The sequence below is a fragment of the Pseudochaenichthys georgianus genome, chromosome 14 (genome assembly GCF_902827115.2).
Source record: "Pseudochaenichthys georgianus chromosome 14, fPseGeo1.2, whole genome shotgun sequence".
Lineage (NCBI taxonomy): Eukaryota > Metazoa > Chordata > Actinopteri > Perciformes > Channichthyidae > Pseudochaenichthys > Pseudochaenichthys georgianus.
The window spans coordinates 1,605,364-1,626,301 of NC_047516.1; the positions used below are offsets into that span (position 1 = coordinate 1,605,364).

Sequence of the window (20,938 nt, forward strand, 5' to 3'; positions counted from 1 at the left end):
TTCCATAGCAGAGTGAGAGCACGCCAGGTTCCTGTCTCTCTCTTTACTGTTGTACCCTCTTGTCACACTCATTAAGTATAGGTTAGCATGGCATAGCTCAAGGGAGGGACATACAAGTAGCAAAGGACCTTTTACTGAACCATTACTTGGCTATGAATCAGGAGATGCAATGTATACGCCTTGCACATTATCGGGATTCTTATGAAGTCATATGAGGTATTTATCTACGTGCATGCCAGGTTTTTATTGTTCTAAAGTGTAACAGTAAAGTTAACATAGCAATCCAGGTCATAGCTCAAAGGCTACAAGCAAGAAGCTAAACGTGGTGCAAGAGAAGTGTTTAGAAAGTTCAGATGAGAAGCAGAAAAGTGTTTCACGATGAAGGGATTGTTTGAAGGGGAGTTATATGAGGTCAAAAGCCGATTTAACCCGTTAAACCACTTCGATTACACATTCATGCTAAATAACCGATTGCGTTAGGAATGGACGACCGACATCAGTGAGAAACGTCCAATTAGTGTTTTTGTCAATGGAGTCCGGTGGCTTTCATAATGGCTTCAGTTTCACGATTAAAAAACGGTACGGTAACCTAAGTCATAATGGTTTTAGTAGGAGGGCCATTTTTAAGAGGTGTGAAATGTTTTTGCTGCAGAAATATATCTTCCTTTCATATTAAAGGGCTGGTTCAGTGTTTTTAAGGCGGGTGGTCCGTACTTTGGAGAAGCTGATCCGACCCTTCAAAACACTGACATTAGACCATACTGCAATGTTATTGTTGTCAATGGAGTCTGGTGGCTTTAACACGTTTAGATAAAGGCAGCAGCAGCACTATAAACCAATAAAACATTCTCACTATAACACAGACTGAAACTCGTACTGTTTTTACTACTAACTACATACTGTGAGTCCCTAATCTTGATTTCTTGCCTGTACTAAAATAATAAAAAAGATCAAAGCTTAAGCCTTCAGATTACACAGTATCAGACTGCCAATCAAAATCATTTCCAACACCACAGTCCATCTATTTCCTAAACAAAAGTACTCTTTACGCACTTGAGACATGGTACTGTACACATGGGACATTTAGATACGAAGTTGTATTTAAATAATATGTATTTTGTCTCCTCTTTAACTTTAATATGCAATATTTGTCTCTCTTTCGTTTGTCCCAACATGTGTGTGAATATGTACTAAACGTCCATGTTTTTGTCTTCTTTTTCGCTGCACAGCTGGTGAGAAGGCCATCGTCTGTGACCAGTGTGGAGCCCAGTTCCAGACGGAGGAATCTCTGGAGTCTCATCGGAAGATACACACCGGTAGGAACACACACACACACACACACACACACACACACACACACACACACACACACACACACACACACACACACACACGTCCGAACGCTTCCAACTTGTGGGAAAAGGTCGGAAGAATCAGATCACATTCCAAACAGAGGCATATCACGCATCACCAGGTCCCGTTCACACTCCCAATCTGTTTGTGTTCTTCCACAAATCAGTGTGTGTGTGTGTCTGTGTGTGTGTTGTTGGTGGATAGACAGACAGATAGCTCGATCACATCATCTCAGATTAGTCCCCCTTCGCCCTGAATCAAAACAGCCCCCGCCGTAATCAGCAGACTGGGGGATGTTGGCAGGCCGGATTGTTTACCAGTGCTCACGATGAAGATGTTGGAAGATGAGTGCGATGTCGGTGCCAAGATGTAAATAGGAAGAACGTAAATCCCCCCGAAGCAGATGTGCGATGACCCAGAACAGCTTCAAGACGGGTGATGCACTCTTTAATTTGGGGGAAGGATTGACTCAATTCTCTCATCGTTGGGAACTCGATTTGTTTGGGATGGAGGTTTGTGCCGGAGTGTTTGGGAGTCCCTTTGTTTCTCTCGTTGCTTTGACTACGGCGAAACAGAAAAGTAGATTTTAATGTGTTTTGTTTGGCTTTTTAGATGAGGTTAGGTTAACCGCAGTGCTAAGAGATCATCCTAAAATAGCACTTAAGTAAAAGTACTAATGCCACACCGTAAAATGACTCTGGTTTAAGTAGTCCTGCTTTGAAAATGTTCTTTAAGTGAAATTAAGCAGGTATAAAAAAGCTATATTAAAGTATTAAAAGTACGCAATGCAAATACAAGTTTGAAATACATTTGGACAATTATTGACATTTTTACACTACAAAATAATAGTGTCTAATTGATTATTGTATAAACAGTTGGCTGATATCATCAGATGTTATATTTATAAATTACTATTGTGTTCGCAAAAATATACATTTATAAAGTAAAGCTTGAACTAAAGCTAAATAAATGTAATGAACATACAAGTTGAATCTCTTTGAATTGCTTTGCAGTAGAAGTATAAAGTTGCATATAAAGTGTATATCCAAGTAAAGTACAATAACCACATATACTTGGGTTAAAACATGTCAAACCAAATTAGAAATAAAGTGTTAATTGAATGCCAATTAAAGCCAGATCCCCAAATCGCCCCCCATCATCATTATCATCATCGTCTTATTGTTTTGTCCTTGATCTGAAGCCGTGACCCTCACACTCCCATTGCGAGGATCCGCTGTTTCTTTGCATCCATTCTCACCCCCCTCCCTCCCATTCCTCCTTAACATCTAAGAGGGGAAGGTGCAGGATATGGGGGGTTACTCCTGCAGGGCATGCCCTCAACCAATCAGATCCCTGGAGGTAAAGGAGGGTTAAACGAGGCTAATGATCCAAGAGCCATAACAGCGGAAAGCAGCGCTCTAAATATAGAAATTCCAGCCTGGAACGAATGGGGGGGGGGGGGGGGTCTCGGCGTAGAAGCAGCAGCCGGAGCCAGACGAGTTTTCCTGCCAGACATAAGCAGTCATGGTATAGTAATCATGTGTTGAGCCCCTCTCAGGGATCAGGGTCTGCGGAAAAAAATTGGCTCGAGGTGTAAAATATGACAAGACAGATCTATAGAACTAGGGTTATTATAATGACCTTGGTTGACCTTCACCATATGGTTCACAGTTGAACTTTCTCTGTGCACTTGAGCTCTACTATTTTACATTCCCCAGGTCAACAACATATTACTATGTGGTCTTGAAGAAAGTGGCTCGAGGTCAAATATGACAAGGCAGATCTATAGCCCTAGGGTTACTATAATTACCTTCCCGCGCCATATGCTTTTAACTTCCTCTGTGCGCTTTACACTACTTTAAGTGGTTAATGTTTCATCTTTACCACTTCACTTTCCCCAGGTTAACAACATATTACTATTTGGTCTGAACAAATTGGCTTTGGTAAAATATGACGAGGCAGATCTATAGGTCTAGGGTTACTATAATAACCTTAGATCCAGTTTAACTTCCTCTGTGCGCTTTACACTACTTAAAGTGGTTAATTTTTAAGCTTTACCACTTCACTTTCCCCAGGTTAACGGCATACAGTATTACTATTCAGGTTAAGAAATTGGCTCTAGTAAAGAGAGGTGTGTGGCGCAGTGGATTGGGTGTTGGTGTTGGGATCAGGTTCAAACCCCACTGCAGTCAGCATGTCGTTGTGTCCCTGAGACTCTTCACCCCAAAGTGCTCCTGTGGGGATTGCCCACAGTATTGAGTACGTAAGTCGCTGTGGGTAAAAGCGTCTAACAAGTGTATAACAACGTATAATGTAATGTAATAACAAGGCAGATCTATAGAACTAGGGTTACAATCAGTAACCTCCGTTTCTCATCCTAACCATTAACTTTCCTTTGCGAGGCCCTCTTGGACTTTCTTCTATGTAGTCGCATTACACACTGCTTAACTACTAGCCAAACAACTATTACATATACTTTGAATATTCATGTTCTTTGAGGATAAGTCAAATAATGTAACTTACTGAACACATTCATGCTCCCCAGAGGATGAACACTTTTGGTTTGCTACTCATCTGGCGCCACCATAATGCCATTTTCTACCCTAGGAATCCCACATTTCTTTAGTCATACATGTTTATTTCTACAATACACATATCTTTCATCTATCATAAGGTTTAAATAGGCATATATCAACAACAACAACAACAACAACAACAACAACAACACCAGCTCCTCTGGACAGTTCAGTGTTAAATCAGTTTGAGCTGGAAAAGCTTAACAAACATGGATTTATTGATACAGACATGTCTGTGTGTACAGTACCGAGACGCACAGCATCAGGGGGGGGGGGGGGGGTGCGCATACTGTTGGCCATAAAGACAGATTTGATCTCCGCCTCTTGGCAGCGCTTCAGCCGTTGGCCAATGTCCTCTGTTGACAATATTTGGCCTCCGAAACTGAGGCTGTTTCTTGTCGCTCTGAATGGGAACTATTGTGGTGTGTCCTCTGTCAGCTGCAGTGTGATTCAAACCCTCTCTCTCACTTTGTACCACTTTTCTTCTTCTTGAGTTGCCTTTTGGATATGTCACATGCAATGGTGGGAGAATCCACATGTGTTGATACAGCATTCAGTTTCTATTCTACTGGACAGCATTTCATTTGCTTGTTTCTTTGTATAGGTTTTTTTTTTGTCCTTCAACTTGCGAGCATTTTTTCTTTTGCAATATTTTTCATTGGACATTTTTATTTCTTTGCCGTTTAAGTATAAAGAACATTGCATTGTGGGAAGACACTTCAGATTGTCCTTGCCATAATTGCGCTGTAGATATTGTGCATAAATAAAGCATTGGTAGGATGCCAACGGTAACCAACATCATGTGGCTGTTTTCACCTACTGAACACAAACACACTGAAAACCTTCCCCTTCTTTGGCAGCACACACACACACACACACACACACACACACACACACACACACACACACCACACACACACACACACTCTCTCTCTCTCTCTCTCTCTCTCTCTCTCTCTCTCTCTCTCTCTCTCTCTCCGTCTCTCTCTCTCTCTCTCTCTCTCTAGCTCTCTATCTCTCTCTCTCTCTCTCTTCTCTCATCTCTCTCTCTCTCTCTCTCTCTCTCTCTCTCACACACCAATAGATCCAGGAATGCCCGTGGTCAGGAGCCAGAGCCACTTGTGAGTCGCATTACGTCTACAGACGGCTAATTCTTTGTCACACATTTCCCCGAACGGGATGGCATCGCTTCCGTCTTTCCATTCCTGCAGCCTGGGACTCGCAGCGTGTTTGTCTTTCATTCAGCTTTTATCCTTGAATTAAAAACACTGCTGTCCTTTAGATGTGCAGCTCATGTACGTTGTGTCTTTTTTTAATGGTCATGCAGTGTCTGCTTCCAGTCTTAAAGTAGCTTTGCTTATAAAAGGAGGATTTCTTCGTGGACACTTCAGTTTCATCATGTGGTGATTGGCAGGAAGCAGAGCGTGGTGTGGTGTGCATACTGGGATGAGATGCTCCAAACTGCACTTTAGAATAAAGTTGAAATAGCAGCATCCTTTCAAATGGAGAAGAACACACCCTCATAGTTGTGTTTCTGATAAGGGAGATACTTTGATGTATCACTGTTATGTATGTGTCATGGCCCCGGATGGTTATCTTAGCTTATCCAGAATCTAATTGGTTACAGGACGAACGTTTAAAATATATTTCTGAGGTGTGCAGCCTCTTACTTTTGCAAGTGTGCTCAGACCCTTTTTTCTCCGAGTCGCATTATTTCAGAGTCTTTTTATGGAGGTTTTCCAACGTCGATGAGTGCATCACATGAAGCAGTTTTAATTGTAATATTGAGTTTGACTTTGTGTTGTCCAGAAAAATAAGATTGATCTGGAAATCGGGAGGCTGCAAAAGCGAGTTGTAAACCGGGCGATGAGTCGGCATTTAAGCACTTCCTGTTCCCTCTTCTCAGTCAACGAGATCCCGTTGGATTGTGTGAAGGCGATAATAGAGATGCACTCGGTTGAGTTTGCGTTAGTTGCTCAAACAGAAGTCGATGTTCCTGTTAGAAAACACGCTAATACACATTACCGCTCTGCACATTTCCTCCTCGTGACATCTCGTTGTCCCACGCTGTGATCGGGAAAATGCTTTTGTTGAATCAGTCTCTTCCAGCGAGTCCTTTCCACTTCCTGCCGCCTCTCACCGTCTGAGCTGCGGATCTCCTCATCTCCGTAAAGCTATCTTCGTCTCTCTTCTTCATTAGATTGTTTCGCTCCCCCGCCATAATTAATGTACAGCTCTTGTATGGTATTGGTAAAACACACCACGCTCACATTCCTCTTGATTCCACGGCGCAGAAAAGCAAAAGGTCAGCATGTGTTCACAGAAGGGAAAGTGGCTTGCAAACAAACACGAAGGAATGAACTGGAGATAAAGGACTTTCTCTTGGTTTGTTTTCAGTCTGGGAAATGCAGATTTGAAACTTGTGATTTATGCGTTTTAAAGGTCCTGCCAATCTGTTCCGTACATCCAAGTGCGTACTTGTTTTAATTGCTCTCAAATCTGCAGATCCAGATTCTCTCATGTGACCCGAGCAGAGACGAGAGCTCTGAAGAATTTGTTGTCCGACTGTTGGTGTTCCTGTTTATGCATGAATCATCTCAACACACACACACACACACACACACACACACACACACACACACACACACACCACACACACACACACACACACACACACACACACACACGCACACGCACACGCACACACATATATACAAGGCAGTGCCAAAGAAAATCCACATATAATAGAAGGGGGGAAGCTGCTCAGTCTTTCTTTCTCGCTTTATCTCCCTGCGTTCCTTTTTTTAAAGTGTTGTAGTACAGGGGAGATGCACACCATGGAGTGGCGCTGGTGGGTTGAGCCAGTGGGAACACAGCGTGACTCCAGCAGGCCTCTGCCGCAGAGTCAACACTTTCTCTTCTCAAGCCAGAAATAGTTTGGCTGGAGGGAGGGAGGGAGGGAGGGAGGGAGGGGGGAGGAGAGACAGAGCAAGAGGAGAGCATGCAGGCAGATGTGGAAGAAGTGCTCGCATCTATTGCTTAAAGAGGCCAGATTGGGTTTTGTTTGAGTGTTCCTTTGTCCTGTAGTGTGTTAGGTGTTAGTGCATGTCAACGGTCTGCTAAGGCTAAGTATGAGCATTACAGCTGGAGCCACGTCACAGTAGAAGCATAACGTAACATGCAATGGAAATACTCAAGTAAAACATCATATTTTATAAACTCTCAAAAGATAATTTTAAAATAATAATCGGAAATGATAAGTAACTAAAGTTGTACGATAAATGCAGTGCAGGAAAAACTGCAATATTTCCATTTTAATGAAGTGGAGTATAAGTATAAGTATAATCGAGTAAAGTACGTCCCAATAGTAGTGCCGAGTGAGCGGGGAGTGCAGCAAGTTAAAACCTGTTATTTTTTAGTGGCATTATTTATTTTCTTCCTTGCAATTTGTTCGCCGGTGGCCTGGCAATCAGTTAGCTTACATACAAAGACACACACACACACACACACACACACACACACACACACACACACACACACACACACACACACACACACACACACACACACACACACACACACACACACACACACACACACTCACGCTCCAGTCATGTCACTCAAGTAAATTAGGCCAATGGCGGCGCTGCACAGGGGTCACGTCAAAAGTGCCGATTGTCTCAATCACATTAGTCCAGCGCCGGCATCTGTTTAGCATTCAGTTAATTGAGATGTTATTAAGTTGTCAGTGAGCATTAGGGCGGCGATACGCAAAGCACATATTCCTGCAGCCTGGGCCACACACACACACACACACACACACACACACACACACACACACACACACACACACACACACACACACACACACACACACACACACACACACACACACACACACACACACACACACACACACACACACACACACACACAGGAACATACAATACTCTGCATGTGTGGTTCCACTGACCTGCTGCTCACTAAATGGGAATATCCATGTGTACGAGGCACACGGCGCTAAAGAGCAGACGTGCATTGAGACTTTTGATCCCAACATGTCCCCGCGTTGAGCTTCCTGTCCGTCTTAAATCTTTATTAGCACCAGGCTAAGACTCGTGAATTCAGCATCACACTCAAAAGCTGATCAAGCTGTTTGAGATGACTCGAGTGCTGCAGTTAAGAACAGAGATAGGGTACTCAAGTTGAGTATTTCTATTTTAACTACTCTTTGGGGCTTTCCCTGCGGTTTGTGTGCACGCAAAGTGTCACAGTCGAGGCACAGAATACAAATATGACCCTGAGAATTTGCAGAATGCGTCTTCTTTAAGTTAAGGATCAGAGTGCGACGTCACGAGGGCATTATTTTGTCTATTTCTGTAAAAAAAGACACATTTGCAGAAAGAAAAACCCCTGGAACAAGCAGTCTTTTGGGGCTGCTACTAAATTGACCGACTCAATTAACTTATTAAGAAAAGGATAGAATGGAATCAACAGATGTGCTTTCCGTCTAGATGTGCAGAGAAAGTGTTTGTTAAACTCTATAATATCTACTTACTGTTAAATGTTTGAGCAACGATCTGTTAAAACCCACTGCTCCTTCCCCTGTCCCTCTGCAAACAAATAGCTCTTTCTCTCCGCCTCCCTCCATCTCCCCTCCTTAGCACTCACTCTCACTCACCTCCCAAAATAAAAAGTGGTCGGAGACACTATCGGGAGCTAAATTAAATCAAGTGGCACTAGCTAGACTACGGTCACTTCTCCTGCCTCGCTCTCGCAGCAAACAGATTTTCCCCCAGATAAGATCTAAATGAGTTTTTCCAGGCGGAGGCAGATCCTCTGCTCGGCTGATGGATCCCGAGCAGGGCTTCAGGGACCCTGTGGTCATGCAGGGAGAAGAGGGCGGTGCAGGCATGAGTCCTCAGACGCGGGGCTGAGGTAGCATTTAAGCACGTTCTGCTCTCTGGTGAGTTTCTAAATGGATATTTGGTTAGATGTCTTATACAAGGACATAACATATGTCAAGGTGCCGGTGCTCAGCGGCCGGGGGCACGTCACAACAAATATGCGGCCGGCGTATATACCCGGCCGGCGGCATCTCATGACGCATCTCATGACGCATCTCATGACGCATCTCATGACGCGCCGCAGCAACAGACTACAGGAAAGACATCACATAACGTTAGCATTTAGAAAATGTTAGCGTGGCTTAATAATAGTGCGAAAAGACAGCGGTTGTCGCCGGACAAGGATTCCCTCTCTCCTTCCCTGCTGAAAGATGGTGAGTGGGGGGGCGAGGAGTCATGGAACCAGCCGCCAGTAGGAGTCAGGCTTTACTTTCTTTTATATCCATGAAGAAAAAGTCAATCTGCTTAAAGTTCTGTTTCATATGGATGTGGAGAGGTATCCATATCTCTCTTCATGTTGCTCTCAAAGTGCACCAGGATGATGCATCTAACTTCAATATTTAAAACATCGTGCATGCCCCCGGACCATACTCGCCAACGCTCCCGATTTTCGCGGGAGACTCCCGATGTCATTGCCCTCTCCCGGTTTCCTCCCGGGGTCATATTTCTCCCGATTTCTGACCAAATCAGATGTACTCAGGACTGTTTCCACTCGGACTTTAATACAGCTACACCATTGTTTGGTTTCCATGGTAGCACTTCTCTTTAGTAGCGCGCGCAACTGAAAGTCTGAGAGGGTGAGGAAGAGAGTCACAGAAAACTGAACAAGACTCGACAACTCGACCTCTGATCATCAGATCAAGGGGGTGCTGGGGAACTCCAGTTCGAAACCCGCTCCTGCCGCCACTGCGTCAGGCCGTTGTGTCCTTGGGCAAGACACTTCACCCGGATTTGCTCCTGTGGGTATTGTCCACAGTACATGTATGATACCAATGTGTACTTTGAGGCGTGAAGATGGACGGTGTGGCGCAGTGCGCTGTGCAATGATCATCAGATCAAGGGGTGAAACCCGCCGCTGCAGCGTCTGTAAAGCCGGTGTGTCCTTGGGCAAGACGCTTCACCTGAACTTGCTCCTGTGGGTATTGTCCACAGGGACCATTGCATGTATGATATGTGTAATGTGTGTCTGTAAAGCGCTTTGAGCATCTGGAAAAGCGCTTTAATAAATGTAAGGAATTATTATTATTATTATTACTCCTGTCCTCCAGCCCACACTCTGCTCCATCAAGCATGGTGCTACAGGCAGCAAGACAGTGCACTTACACTGCGGTGGTTTTGAAAATGCCCCTCTAATCTCAGATGCACCCTGAGTCATTTTGTTTCCGTACAGTGAGCCTTTCTAAACTATACAGTAAGGAGACAAACCCACCAGCAGGATAGGATATACTATGACTTTGAGCCAAATACTTGTTTTTGGGCTGTATAAATACATTGACTTGAAACAGTTGCTGATTTAGAGTACTGGCACCTTTTGTATTCAAGCACTGGGTGTGATGACATAGTGGTGCAGGAATGAGTGCCTGAACCCGGAAATGAGTCAGCATTTTACTACTTTCTTCTAGAAGTCAATGGTTTCCTGGAATTGTTTTTGGTTGTTAGCCTCAAATAAGGTCTGTGGTTAACACAAGCTGAATAAATTGTATTCTACGACATAAAACAAGTCAGTAAATACCCCACTGGTGAATTTTAAAAAAAATGGCCGTTGCTAACAAGTGTCTAAATGAGACGACTAAATGTCATCAGGCTCAACATTAGCCACCTTTAGCTTAGCGGTGGTGACGTGAAGTCATGTGACCGTGCTGTAGTTCCTTTATAGCCCAACATTAGCCACCTTTAGCTTAGCGGTGGTGACGTGAAGTCATGTGACCGTGCTGTAGTTCCTTTATAGCCCAAAATTAGCCACCTTTAGCTTAGCGGTGTCGACGTGAAGTCATGTGACCGTGATGCAGTTCCTTTATAGCCCAACATTAGCCACCTTTAGCTTAGCGGTGGTGACGTGAAGTCATGTGACCGTGCTGTAGTTCCTTTATAGCCCAACATTAGCCTCCTTTAGCTTAGCGGTGGTGACGTGAAGTCATGTGACCGTGATGCAGTTCCTTTATAGCCCAACATTAGCCACCTTTAGCTTAGCGGTGGTGACGTGAAGTCATGTGACCGTGCTGTAGTTCCTTTATAGCCCAACATTAGCCACCTTTAGCTTAGCGGTGGTGACGTGAAGTCATGTGACCGTGCTGTAGTTCCTTTATAGCCCAACATTAGCCGCCTTTAGCTTAGCGGTGGTGACGTGAAGTCCTGTGACCGTGCTGTAGTTCCTTTATAGCCCAACATTAGCCACCTTTAGCTTAGCGGTGGTGACGTGAAGTCATGTGACCGTGCTGTAGTTCCTTTATAGCCCAACATTAGCCACCTTTAGCTTAGCGGTGGTGACGTGAAGTCCTGTGACCGTGCTGTAGTTCCTTTATAGCCCAACGTTAGCCGCCTTTAGCTTAGCGGTGGTGACGTGAAGTCCTGTGACCGTGCTGTAGTTCCTTTATAGCCCAACATTAGCCGCCTTTAGCTTAGCGGTGGTGACGTGAAGTCCTGTGACCGTGCTGTAGTTCCTTTATAGCCCAACATTAGCCACCTTTAGCTTAGCGGTGGTGACGTGAAGTCATGTGACCGTGCTGTAGTTCCTTTATAGCCCAACATTAGCCACCTTTAGCTTAGCGGTGGTGACGTGAAGTCATGTGACCGTGCTGTAGTTCCTTTATAGCCCAACATTAGCCGCCTTTAGCTTAGCGGTGGTGACGTGAAGTCCTGTGACCGTGCTGTAGTTCCTTTATAGCCCAACATTAGCTGCCTTTAGCTTAGCGGTGGTGACGTGAAGTCATGTGACCGTGCTGTAGTTCCTTTATAGCCCAACATTAGCCGCCTTTAGCTTAGCGGTGGTGACGTGAAGTCCTGTGACCGTGCTGTAGTTCCTTTATAGCCCAACATTAGCCACCTTTAGCTTAGCGGTGGTGACGTGAAGTCATGTGACCGTGCTGTAGTTCCTTTATAGCCCAACATTAGCCACCTTTAGCTTAGCGGTGGTGACGTGAAGTCATGTGACCGTGCTGTAGTTCCTTTATAGCCCAACATTAGCCGCCTTTAGCTTAGCGGTGGTGACGTGAAGTCCTGTGACCGTGCTGTAGTTCCTTTATAGCCCAACATTAGCCTCCTTTAGCTTAGCGGTGGTGACGTGAAGTCATGTGACCGTGCTGTAGTTCCTTTATAGCCCAACATTAGCCACCTTTAGCTTAGCGGTGGTGACGTGAAGTCATGTGACCGTGCTGTAGTTCCTTTTATAGTCCAACGTTCGTTTTTGTATCCTTCTCAACAAAATGTATAAGTATCCCATTGGCTTTTCGTAGAGGAAACCAGGGGAGATGCTAACTTCCAGATCGGCACACAGCAATGCGTCATCCCGCACCGCTCTATAGACGATGTGTGTAAATGAGATAAAATGTGTGAATGAGAGTTGGCACTGCACCCAGCTTCATTCATTGAGAAAAGAAATACCCAACTGGGTCTTTGCACTGCGAGGCTTAGTGTCATTGATGCATCTCAGCAGGAAACTGTGGGACAACAGCATGTCGGGGAGGGAGCTGGTATTACTATTATTAAGGGGGGGGGGGGGGGGGGGGGGAATAGGTGGGTGGGATCCAGTATAGAAACAAATTGGGATGTCCGTACGGTGGAGAATCCCCACATGGCCCTTGGATCTTTTGAAAGAACATCCATAACATCTGTTTGCAACTCTAATATATCATAGTCCAATTACTTGTATATAGACTCTTGATGCACTATTTATATTCTATTCTATTTGAATTTACTTGCACTATTTTATCAGTTTTATTGTGTTGCACTGTTTCAAGATTCAAGGCTTTTATTGTCATGTGTACATATCTACACTGTAGCTATGTACACATGACGATAAAAGCGTCATGTGTACATAGCTACAGTGTAGATATGTACACATGACAATAAAAGCCTTGAATCTTGAAACAAAAATAGAAGTGGATGGATCTTTGTAAAGCAGGGACAGCAGCCTCACATCCAGAGACCAATAAAATGATGTGGAATGGGCAGTGGGAGGTAGGGGTGAAGGAGGGGAGGGAGGGAGGGATGGATTATAGACTCCCACAGGGCTCTGCGATTCACAGGCCATAAAATGGAAGTCAGCAGGACACACTGCAAATCTAGCCAGCCAATAACCACCCTTTTTTTATTTTTTTGACCCTGAGGATGTGTCTCCAGCGAACGTCACAATGCAACCCCGGCGATGCTTTATCGGACAAATCCACGGGTCAATCAGAATCCCTTTTTTCTGCGGGGGACATTTCCATTATTACAGCAAAGAAAGAAAGATACTTTAATCATCCCAAGTTGGGGACACATTGTGTCACAGCAGCAGTGTTGTCAAGCGTTACACGAGTTAAACATATTTAAAAGATACAATAAGATAGAAATATAATACATTCTCAAAAGAAAGGACATATATCTATCATAAATAATAAAAAAAAATGAAGAATAAATTGAATATACAATCTCCCTAGCTAAATAAATATATAGAAATACTTAACAGACATATATTGGCATAGAAAGTATAGATAAAGGCATGCGAATATACAAATGATAGAAGTACACATTCAGGTAGATAAGTAGGCAGCATTATTAATAAAATAAAACAAGTGTAACATTGTAGAATGAAGTGTGGTATATAACAGCAGTACATGTATTATTGCACATAGTGACATAATAATAATACATTTATTTTGGGGGGCGCCTTTCATACCTTACAGGGTATAGGGGAAATATAGGGAACAATTAAAACAGTGGATTTAGTGAAGTATCAGCCGGGGTAAGACAAACAACAGAGAATGGACTACAGAAGGCCACAGAAGGACACAGAAGGACACAGAAGGACACAGAAGGACACAGGGTACAGATTATAAAGAAAATGCCAGTTTGAACAGGTGGCTTTTGAGTTGGGTTTTGAATGTCGTTATGGAATCAGACTGTCAGACGCGTCGTGGCAGGGAGTTCCAGAGTCTGGGAGCCGAGCAGCTGAAAGCTCGAGCACCCGTGGTTTTGAGGCGAGAGCTTGGGACGGTGAGAAGTCCTACGGAGGAAGAGCGGAGGGTGCGGGAGGGGGTGTAGTCCTGAAGGAGGTCAGAGATGTAGATGGGGGCTAGGTTGTGGACAGCTTTGTATATGAGTAGAAGGTTTTTGTAGTCAATACGGTAGCGTCCAGGAAGCCAGCGTGGCTGAGTGAGAATGGGGGAGATGTGGTCGGATGAGTTGGTGCGGGTGAGGATCCGGGCAGCAGAGGGTTATTATTCCATAAAGCATTGTGTTACAGTGATGGATGGACTAACGACGAGCAGCCAGTAGGAATAATAATATTAGCTATAGGAACATATTCCAGTGCTGATGTCACTTTTCCCCATTTGCAAGCCTTTGTTCAGGATCGGCTTGTTTAAAATGAAAAAGAGAGTAAAAAGGTTTTGTCAGGGTTCCCTCACTTTCCGATATCGCCGTTTGACCTTGGCGAGGCGACTTTGAGAATAAAAGGGATTCACCCCGGAGGGAGGGAGAGAGAAAGGGGTGAGGAACACTGGCCTCAACGTCAACAATAGCCCGGGATCTTTTGTGCATTTTGAAGTAAATCTCCCTCTGCAATTAGATTGGATCTGTTTGTGTACATCTCAGAGAGCGCGTCCGTGTTTCATTTACAGTGCAAATACCTTTCGATTAGCGTGGAGGCAGGGCGGGAGGAGGGGGTCTATGGGGGAGTGAAGAGAGAAGGGGGACAATGGGGGAGCTTTTCAATCCCATTTCTTTTTTTGTTGTTGTTGTTTGAGAGCGGGAAGAGGTTCGAGCAGCTCTCCTGTGTTCCTTAATTGTGAAGCAAGGAGATTAGTACGAGTGCTTCCAACCTTTCACCCCCGACAACGGAGCCATCAGATCCCGTTGCCTGGAGACACCGAGTCTCACACCGGCACATTTAGCCACTGCCGATTCCTCGAGGTGCATCTTAGAGGCGTGTTAGTAACGGGATAACGTCATTTAAAAAGGTGTAGCTCAGTATTCATAAAAGAGTCCTCTCCTGCTGATGTTCAGGTGTATATCAGTATGTAGTGTCTCTACTTTAAAGAGTCCTCTCCTGCTGATGTTCAGGTGTATATCAGTATGTAGTGTCTCTACTTTAAAGAGTCCTCTCCTGCTGATGTTCAGGTGTATATCAGTATGTAGTGTCTCTACTTTAAAGAGTCCTCTCCTGCTGGTGTTCAGGTGTATATCAGTATGTAGTGTCTCTACTTTAAAGAGTCCTCTCCTGCTGATGTTCAGGTGTATATCAGTATGTAGTGTCTCTACTTTAAAGAGTCCTCTCCTGCTGATGTTCAGGTGTATATCAGTATGTAGTGTCTCTACTTTAAAGAGTCCTCTCCTGCTGATGTTCAGGTGTATATCAGTATGTAGTGTCTCTACTTTAAAGAGTCCTCTCCTGCTGATGTTCAGGTGTATATCAGTATGTAGTGTCTCTACTTTAAAGAGTCCTCTCCTGCTGATGTTCAGGTGTATATCAGTATGTAGTGTCTCTACTTTAAAGAGTCCTCTCCTGCTGATGTTCAGGTGTATATCAGTATGTAGTGTCTCTACTTTAAAGAGTCTTCTCCTGCTGATGGTCAGGTGTATATCAGTATGTAGTGTCTCTACTTTAAAGAGTCCTCTCCTGCTGATGTTCAGGTGTATATCAGTATGTAGTGTCTCTACTTTAAAGAGTCCTCTCCCCTGCTGATGTTCAGGTGTATATCAGTATGTAGTGTCTCTACTTTAAAGAGTCCTCTCCTGCTGATGTTCAGGTGTATATCAGTATGTAGTGTCTCTACTTTAAAGAGTCCTCTCCTGCTGATGTTCAGGTGTATATCAGTATGTCGTGTCTCTACTTTAAAGAGTCCTCTCCTGCTGATGTTCAGGTGTATATCAGTATGTAGTGGCTCTACTTTAAAGAGTCCTCTCCTGCTGATGTCCAGGTGTATATCAGTATGTAGTGTCTCTACTTTAAAGAGTCCTCTCCTGCTGATGTTCAGGTGTATATCAGTATAGTGTCTCTACTTTAAAGAGTCCTCTCCTGCTGATGTTCAGGTGTATATCAGTATGTAGTGTCTCTACTTTAAAGAGTCCTCTCCTGCTGATGTCCATGTGTATATCAGTATGTAGTGTCTCTACTTTAAAGAGTCCTCTCCTGCTGATGTTCAGGTGTATATCAGCATGTAGTGTCTCTACTTTAAAGAGTCCTCTCCTGCTGATGTTCAGGTGTATATCAGTATGCAGTATCTCTACTTTAAAGAGTCCTCTCCTGCTGATGTTCAGGTGTATATCAGTATGCAGTATCTCTACTTTAAAGAGTCCTCTCCTGCTGATGTTCAGGTGTATATCAGTATGTAGTGTCTCTACTTTAAAGAGTCCTCTCCTGCTGATGTTCAGGTGTATATCAGTATGTAGTGTCTCTACTTTAAAGAGTCCTCTCCTGCTGATGTTCAGGTGTATATCAGTATGTAGTGTCTCTACTTTAAAGAGTCCTCTCCTGCTGATGTTCAGGTGTATATCAGTATGTAGTGTCTCTACTTTAAAGAGTCCTCTCCTGCTGATGTTCAGGTGTATATCAGTATGTAGTATCTCTACTTTAAAGAGTCCTCTCCTGCTGATGTTCAGGTGTATATCAGTATGTAGTATCTCTACTTTAAAGAGTCCTCTCCTGCTGATGTCAGGTGTATATCAGTATGTAGTATCTCTACTTTAAAGAGTCCTCTCCTGCTGATGTTCAGGTGTATATCAGTATGTAGTATCTCTACTTTAAAGAGTCCTCTCCTGCTGATGTTCAGGTGTATATCAGTATGTAGTATCTCTACTTTAAAGAGTCCTCTCCTGCTGATGTTCAGGTGTATATCAGTATGTAGTATCTCTACTTTAAAGAGTCCTCTCCTGCTGATGTTCAGGTGTATATTAGTATGTAGTGTCTCTACTTTAAAGAGTCCTCTCCTGCTGATGTTCAGGTGTATATCAGTATGTAGTGTCTCTACTTTAAAGAGTCCTCTCCTGCTGATGTTCAGGTGTATATCTTATTGACCTACATAAATGTAACGCGGGGCAGGATCAAAAGAGCAGGACTGAAACCTCTCCGCGGCTCCTGTCCGTGTGCCGGCAGCCTTAATGGACGCTAATGAAAACGAAAATGGCCGCTCGTCCTCACTCCGTCTCTCAGACTCGTATAAAAGTTAATGTACCCGTGACAATGACATTCAGAAGACCATTTAGCGCTCGGGCAAATGCTGGTTTCTTGGTGGGGGGGGGCGGCGGGCGCACGGAAAGCCTCTCCTCTGCGAGCAGCTCCATCAAAGGGCACTTAGCGCCGTCATATTGATTATGGGAGCTTAACCCTCGTCAATCTTTGATGGGTGCTTTTTGGCAGCCTTCCCGAAAACATCGCCTCAAAGAAGGGCTTCCCTCGTCTTTTCAATCTACGCGTATGCACATTGTTTGATTTTACGACTGTCTCTCCTTCTGTTAGGATTACATTACATTAGATGTACGTTATTGTACATTTAAAAAGTGTATAGCAAAGGTAGAGCTGTATTTTATGAGGGTAACCTTTAGGCATCGTGTCAAAATCAGAAGGTCAACAGATCTGCGTTTCTGCAACAAATATTATCTCTTTGTTTTTGATTATTTATTTACTTACTTTATATACATTTTTTAAAAACAAAATTGAACAATTACTATTCAAAAACAATGTTCATTTTGTGCACCACTTATACATGCTGTACGTATATATGTAGGCCCTTTGGTCCTTCTCCCTCTGTGTGCTACTCGCTTTCAAGATGCAAGGCTTTCATGTGTCGATAGATACATCTTTAATGTTGTCATGGTACAGGTACAACGACATTACAGTAAACTCAAGGTGCCAACACGCAACAACAAGACACTATACAAACAATAAATGGGACTTCAAATAGACATGATAGGGAATATGTACATAAATAAATAATCAATTAAATTGCATGATTCCCCTCGTATTGCACGGAAGGCTTATATAATTTAAATATTAGCTACATAGCTACATAGCTACATAGCTACAGCTACAGTGTAGTCAATGGAAATCTGAGGTCCCAGGCTCCTCCAATAGCGCAACACAATAAAACAGATAATAGTACAATTAAATACAGAATATAAGTAGTTCCATAAGAGTCTATACACACGTGATAAATAATGCGTAAGTTGAAAATCTATCAATGTAACTCCATAGCCGTGTTTATCATAATGATGCTGTCGTGTAAACCACTTTAGTCCCAGTATTGGTCCTGGCCGTTCCTGATCAGAGCCCAGTGTTGCCCGGACAGCAGATTGTTGGTTAATCACCGTGATGAAGATGAAGATGAAGTGTGTCTCTTGTGTAGTGGTTGTATTCGTTGAGTGGGTTTGTCTCGGAGGTGAGGCGCCGCGAGGACAATACTCCCAAAAAGAAACTCAAGTGGGACCCATTGCAGCAGCGAGGGACTCTTATCAGTCGATGGCAGGTTTCCCGAGAGCAGATTGTTTTATAGATGGCAGCCACGGAAACAACAACCACTGGACGCGAGATAAGCTCTGCCGGGGAGAAAGGAAATAAAGAGTTAATCTGCACCTGAAGGACGGAGGAAATGTATGTCTGGTGTCCAAGGTGTTAGCGGTGACTCGGCGTTTCACCTGATCACACACACATTTGATTTCTCTGTTTAACCTCGATCTTTGCTGCTAACGTTGGATTTGTATCCTCCTATGTAGAACAGAGGCCTAAGAGATGCAATAAGTGTTGGAAGAAGTACTCGGTAACTTGAGTAAAAGTACTTAACCTCTTAAGCCCTGAGCCTGTTGTTCAGGTTTCAGGCTCGAAAATGCCACGAACACAACAAAGACTATATCTTCACTTCTAAAAGGGGTAAATTAATAATCCTTTCTCTCAAAGCAAGGTTACATCTGTGAGTTGGATGTAGAAGTGTCAGGATCAATATAGATGTTTTTATTTTAAAGTAAATTCAGATGGAACACAGTAAAAACATGTACATTCTAATGTCCGCCTAAAACAAACCCATTACTTATAGTGAAAAGCACCCTTGAATGATGGGATGGTAGACTAAAGGCTTTAGGAATCCAAACTATAACATATAATAAGTACCCGGTATCAAGATTGATGCACAACAAGTGACATTTGACCTTTTTAGAGAGGTTTAGAAAAATAAAGTCCAGGCGGACTCACCTCTGGGTAATAATGACTTAAGGAGAAGTGCATATTTAATCAAATGGACTTGAAGAATTCAAAGTTACAGTACGAATTCTGGAGAAAAATGTCCTCCATATGTGATTTATTATTATATGATATTATTAGATGTATAGACTGATTATGTATCTTAACATCTTTGTAATATTTGGGATCTTTGACCTCTCATTGGCTACTGGTTTAATCGTAATTAAAAGTGACTGAAGCCGCCAAAAACATCTACCGGAGCAGATGCTTAAAATACCTTTACATGGAAATACTCAAGTACAGGAAAAGTACCTTAAGTGCTCACAGGTCATATTATGGTCTGTTTGAGCTGGTTCAACATGTTGTTGTTGTTGTTGTTGTTGTTGTTGTTGTTGTTGTTGTTGTGAAATCAGTACACAGTGTGCTCAGATTTGATATCAGTACTTCTTATCTGGATTTAGAGAAACTTGGCAGAAGCACAAGAGGGTTTTTTATTATGGTGCTTTACTAAATGATAAATAATATTAATAGCGTTGTATTTATTAATTGTACACACTGAGAGAGACACAATAACAACATGACAACAATACAAACAAAGACATCGACTGATATGACAAGCTTTTAATGAAAGTAAAGTCATAGTTAGAAAATGAATAAAGAATAATTTAAATAAATCATAAAATAACAAATACAAATAATTCCAAATAAATAAATAGTAAAAACATAATAATTATAATTAAAGAAATACAGTTAATAACATATAATAATCAAAATAATGCACACTGATCAGGGATTGGCTGCTTTTCCCATGTTTTTGATTAGATTGTATTATTAATATTAAAATGCAACAGTAGTGCAAATGATTTGAATATACCTTCCCTCCTGCCCCCCCGCCCGTGACCTGTAAATATTAGTAAGTATGTTTTTATTCACCAGCTTAAATACGGTGAACGTGTCAGCTGACCTTCCTCTCCAACAGAAACAGGATTATTATCTCATGACAAGTCTCGGCGACGTCACGACTCAGCGATATTTGTATTATTGTGTCCAATGAACTCAGCTGCCTTCATTTGTATCAGAAGGTGTCCATTTGAAACTCGCTGCACTTAATTCAACAATGTTTTTGCGTCCAGAAATCCTTAAAAAATACACAAAGTTTGACGGATTTTACTAAAAAAGTTGGTCTTTACAAAGTAAGTAAGCACATACTGCTCCTCGCTCAAAGGTAGGACTTGTTTACAGACCATTTGGAGGTTTCTAATCATTAGATAATCGATAGGAAAACATCCAATAATGTCATCTGGTGTTAATATACTGTAATGTGCGTACATGTCCAAAAACATCTTTACTTTCAGGACGATAAAATCCGATGCTCTGACACTTCAACTTGTCTTGTTTTAATGTATTGTATTCTATGTCAGTAGATCACACTTCACGTATGAGCCTACAGAACGGTAAAGCTTGCAAAGGATCATCCAAACACTAAACGCTCCCTTTACGTTTTAATACCACGTCATCCTGCTGCTAATCCCCAGTTTCAGAAATGCCACTGTAATCTGATAACGTCTTAAATGATGTAATTTTAAGGGAAGTACAGATCTCACTACAACCCTGACATAATAATAATAATACTAATAATACTTTGAGCGCTTTTACAAGTGCTCAAAGCGCTTTACATGACACGCATTAGACGTGGACAAAACCCACAGCAGCAGATTAGCATAAGGAAAATA

The 20,938-nt window shown here is 42.8% G+C and overlaps 1 protein-coding gene across 1 annotated transcript in view; it reads left to right on the top strand.

Annotated features, from left to right (window-relative positions):
* Positions 1-599: 599 nt before the first annotated feature.
* Positions 600-20,938, top strand: part of LOC117458565 (zinc finger and BTB domain-containing protein 16-A-like) — an 81,518-nt gene continuing 61,179 nt past the window's right edge. The window contains 2 exon segments of the mRNA XM_034099140.2: positions 600-630; positions 1,230-1,316. Coding sequence (XP_033955031.1) covers positions 600-630; positions 1,230-1,316 — 118 coding nt within the window.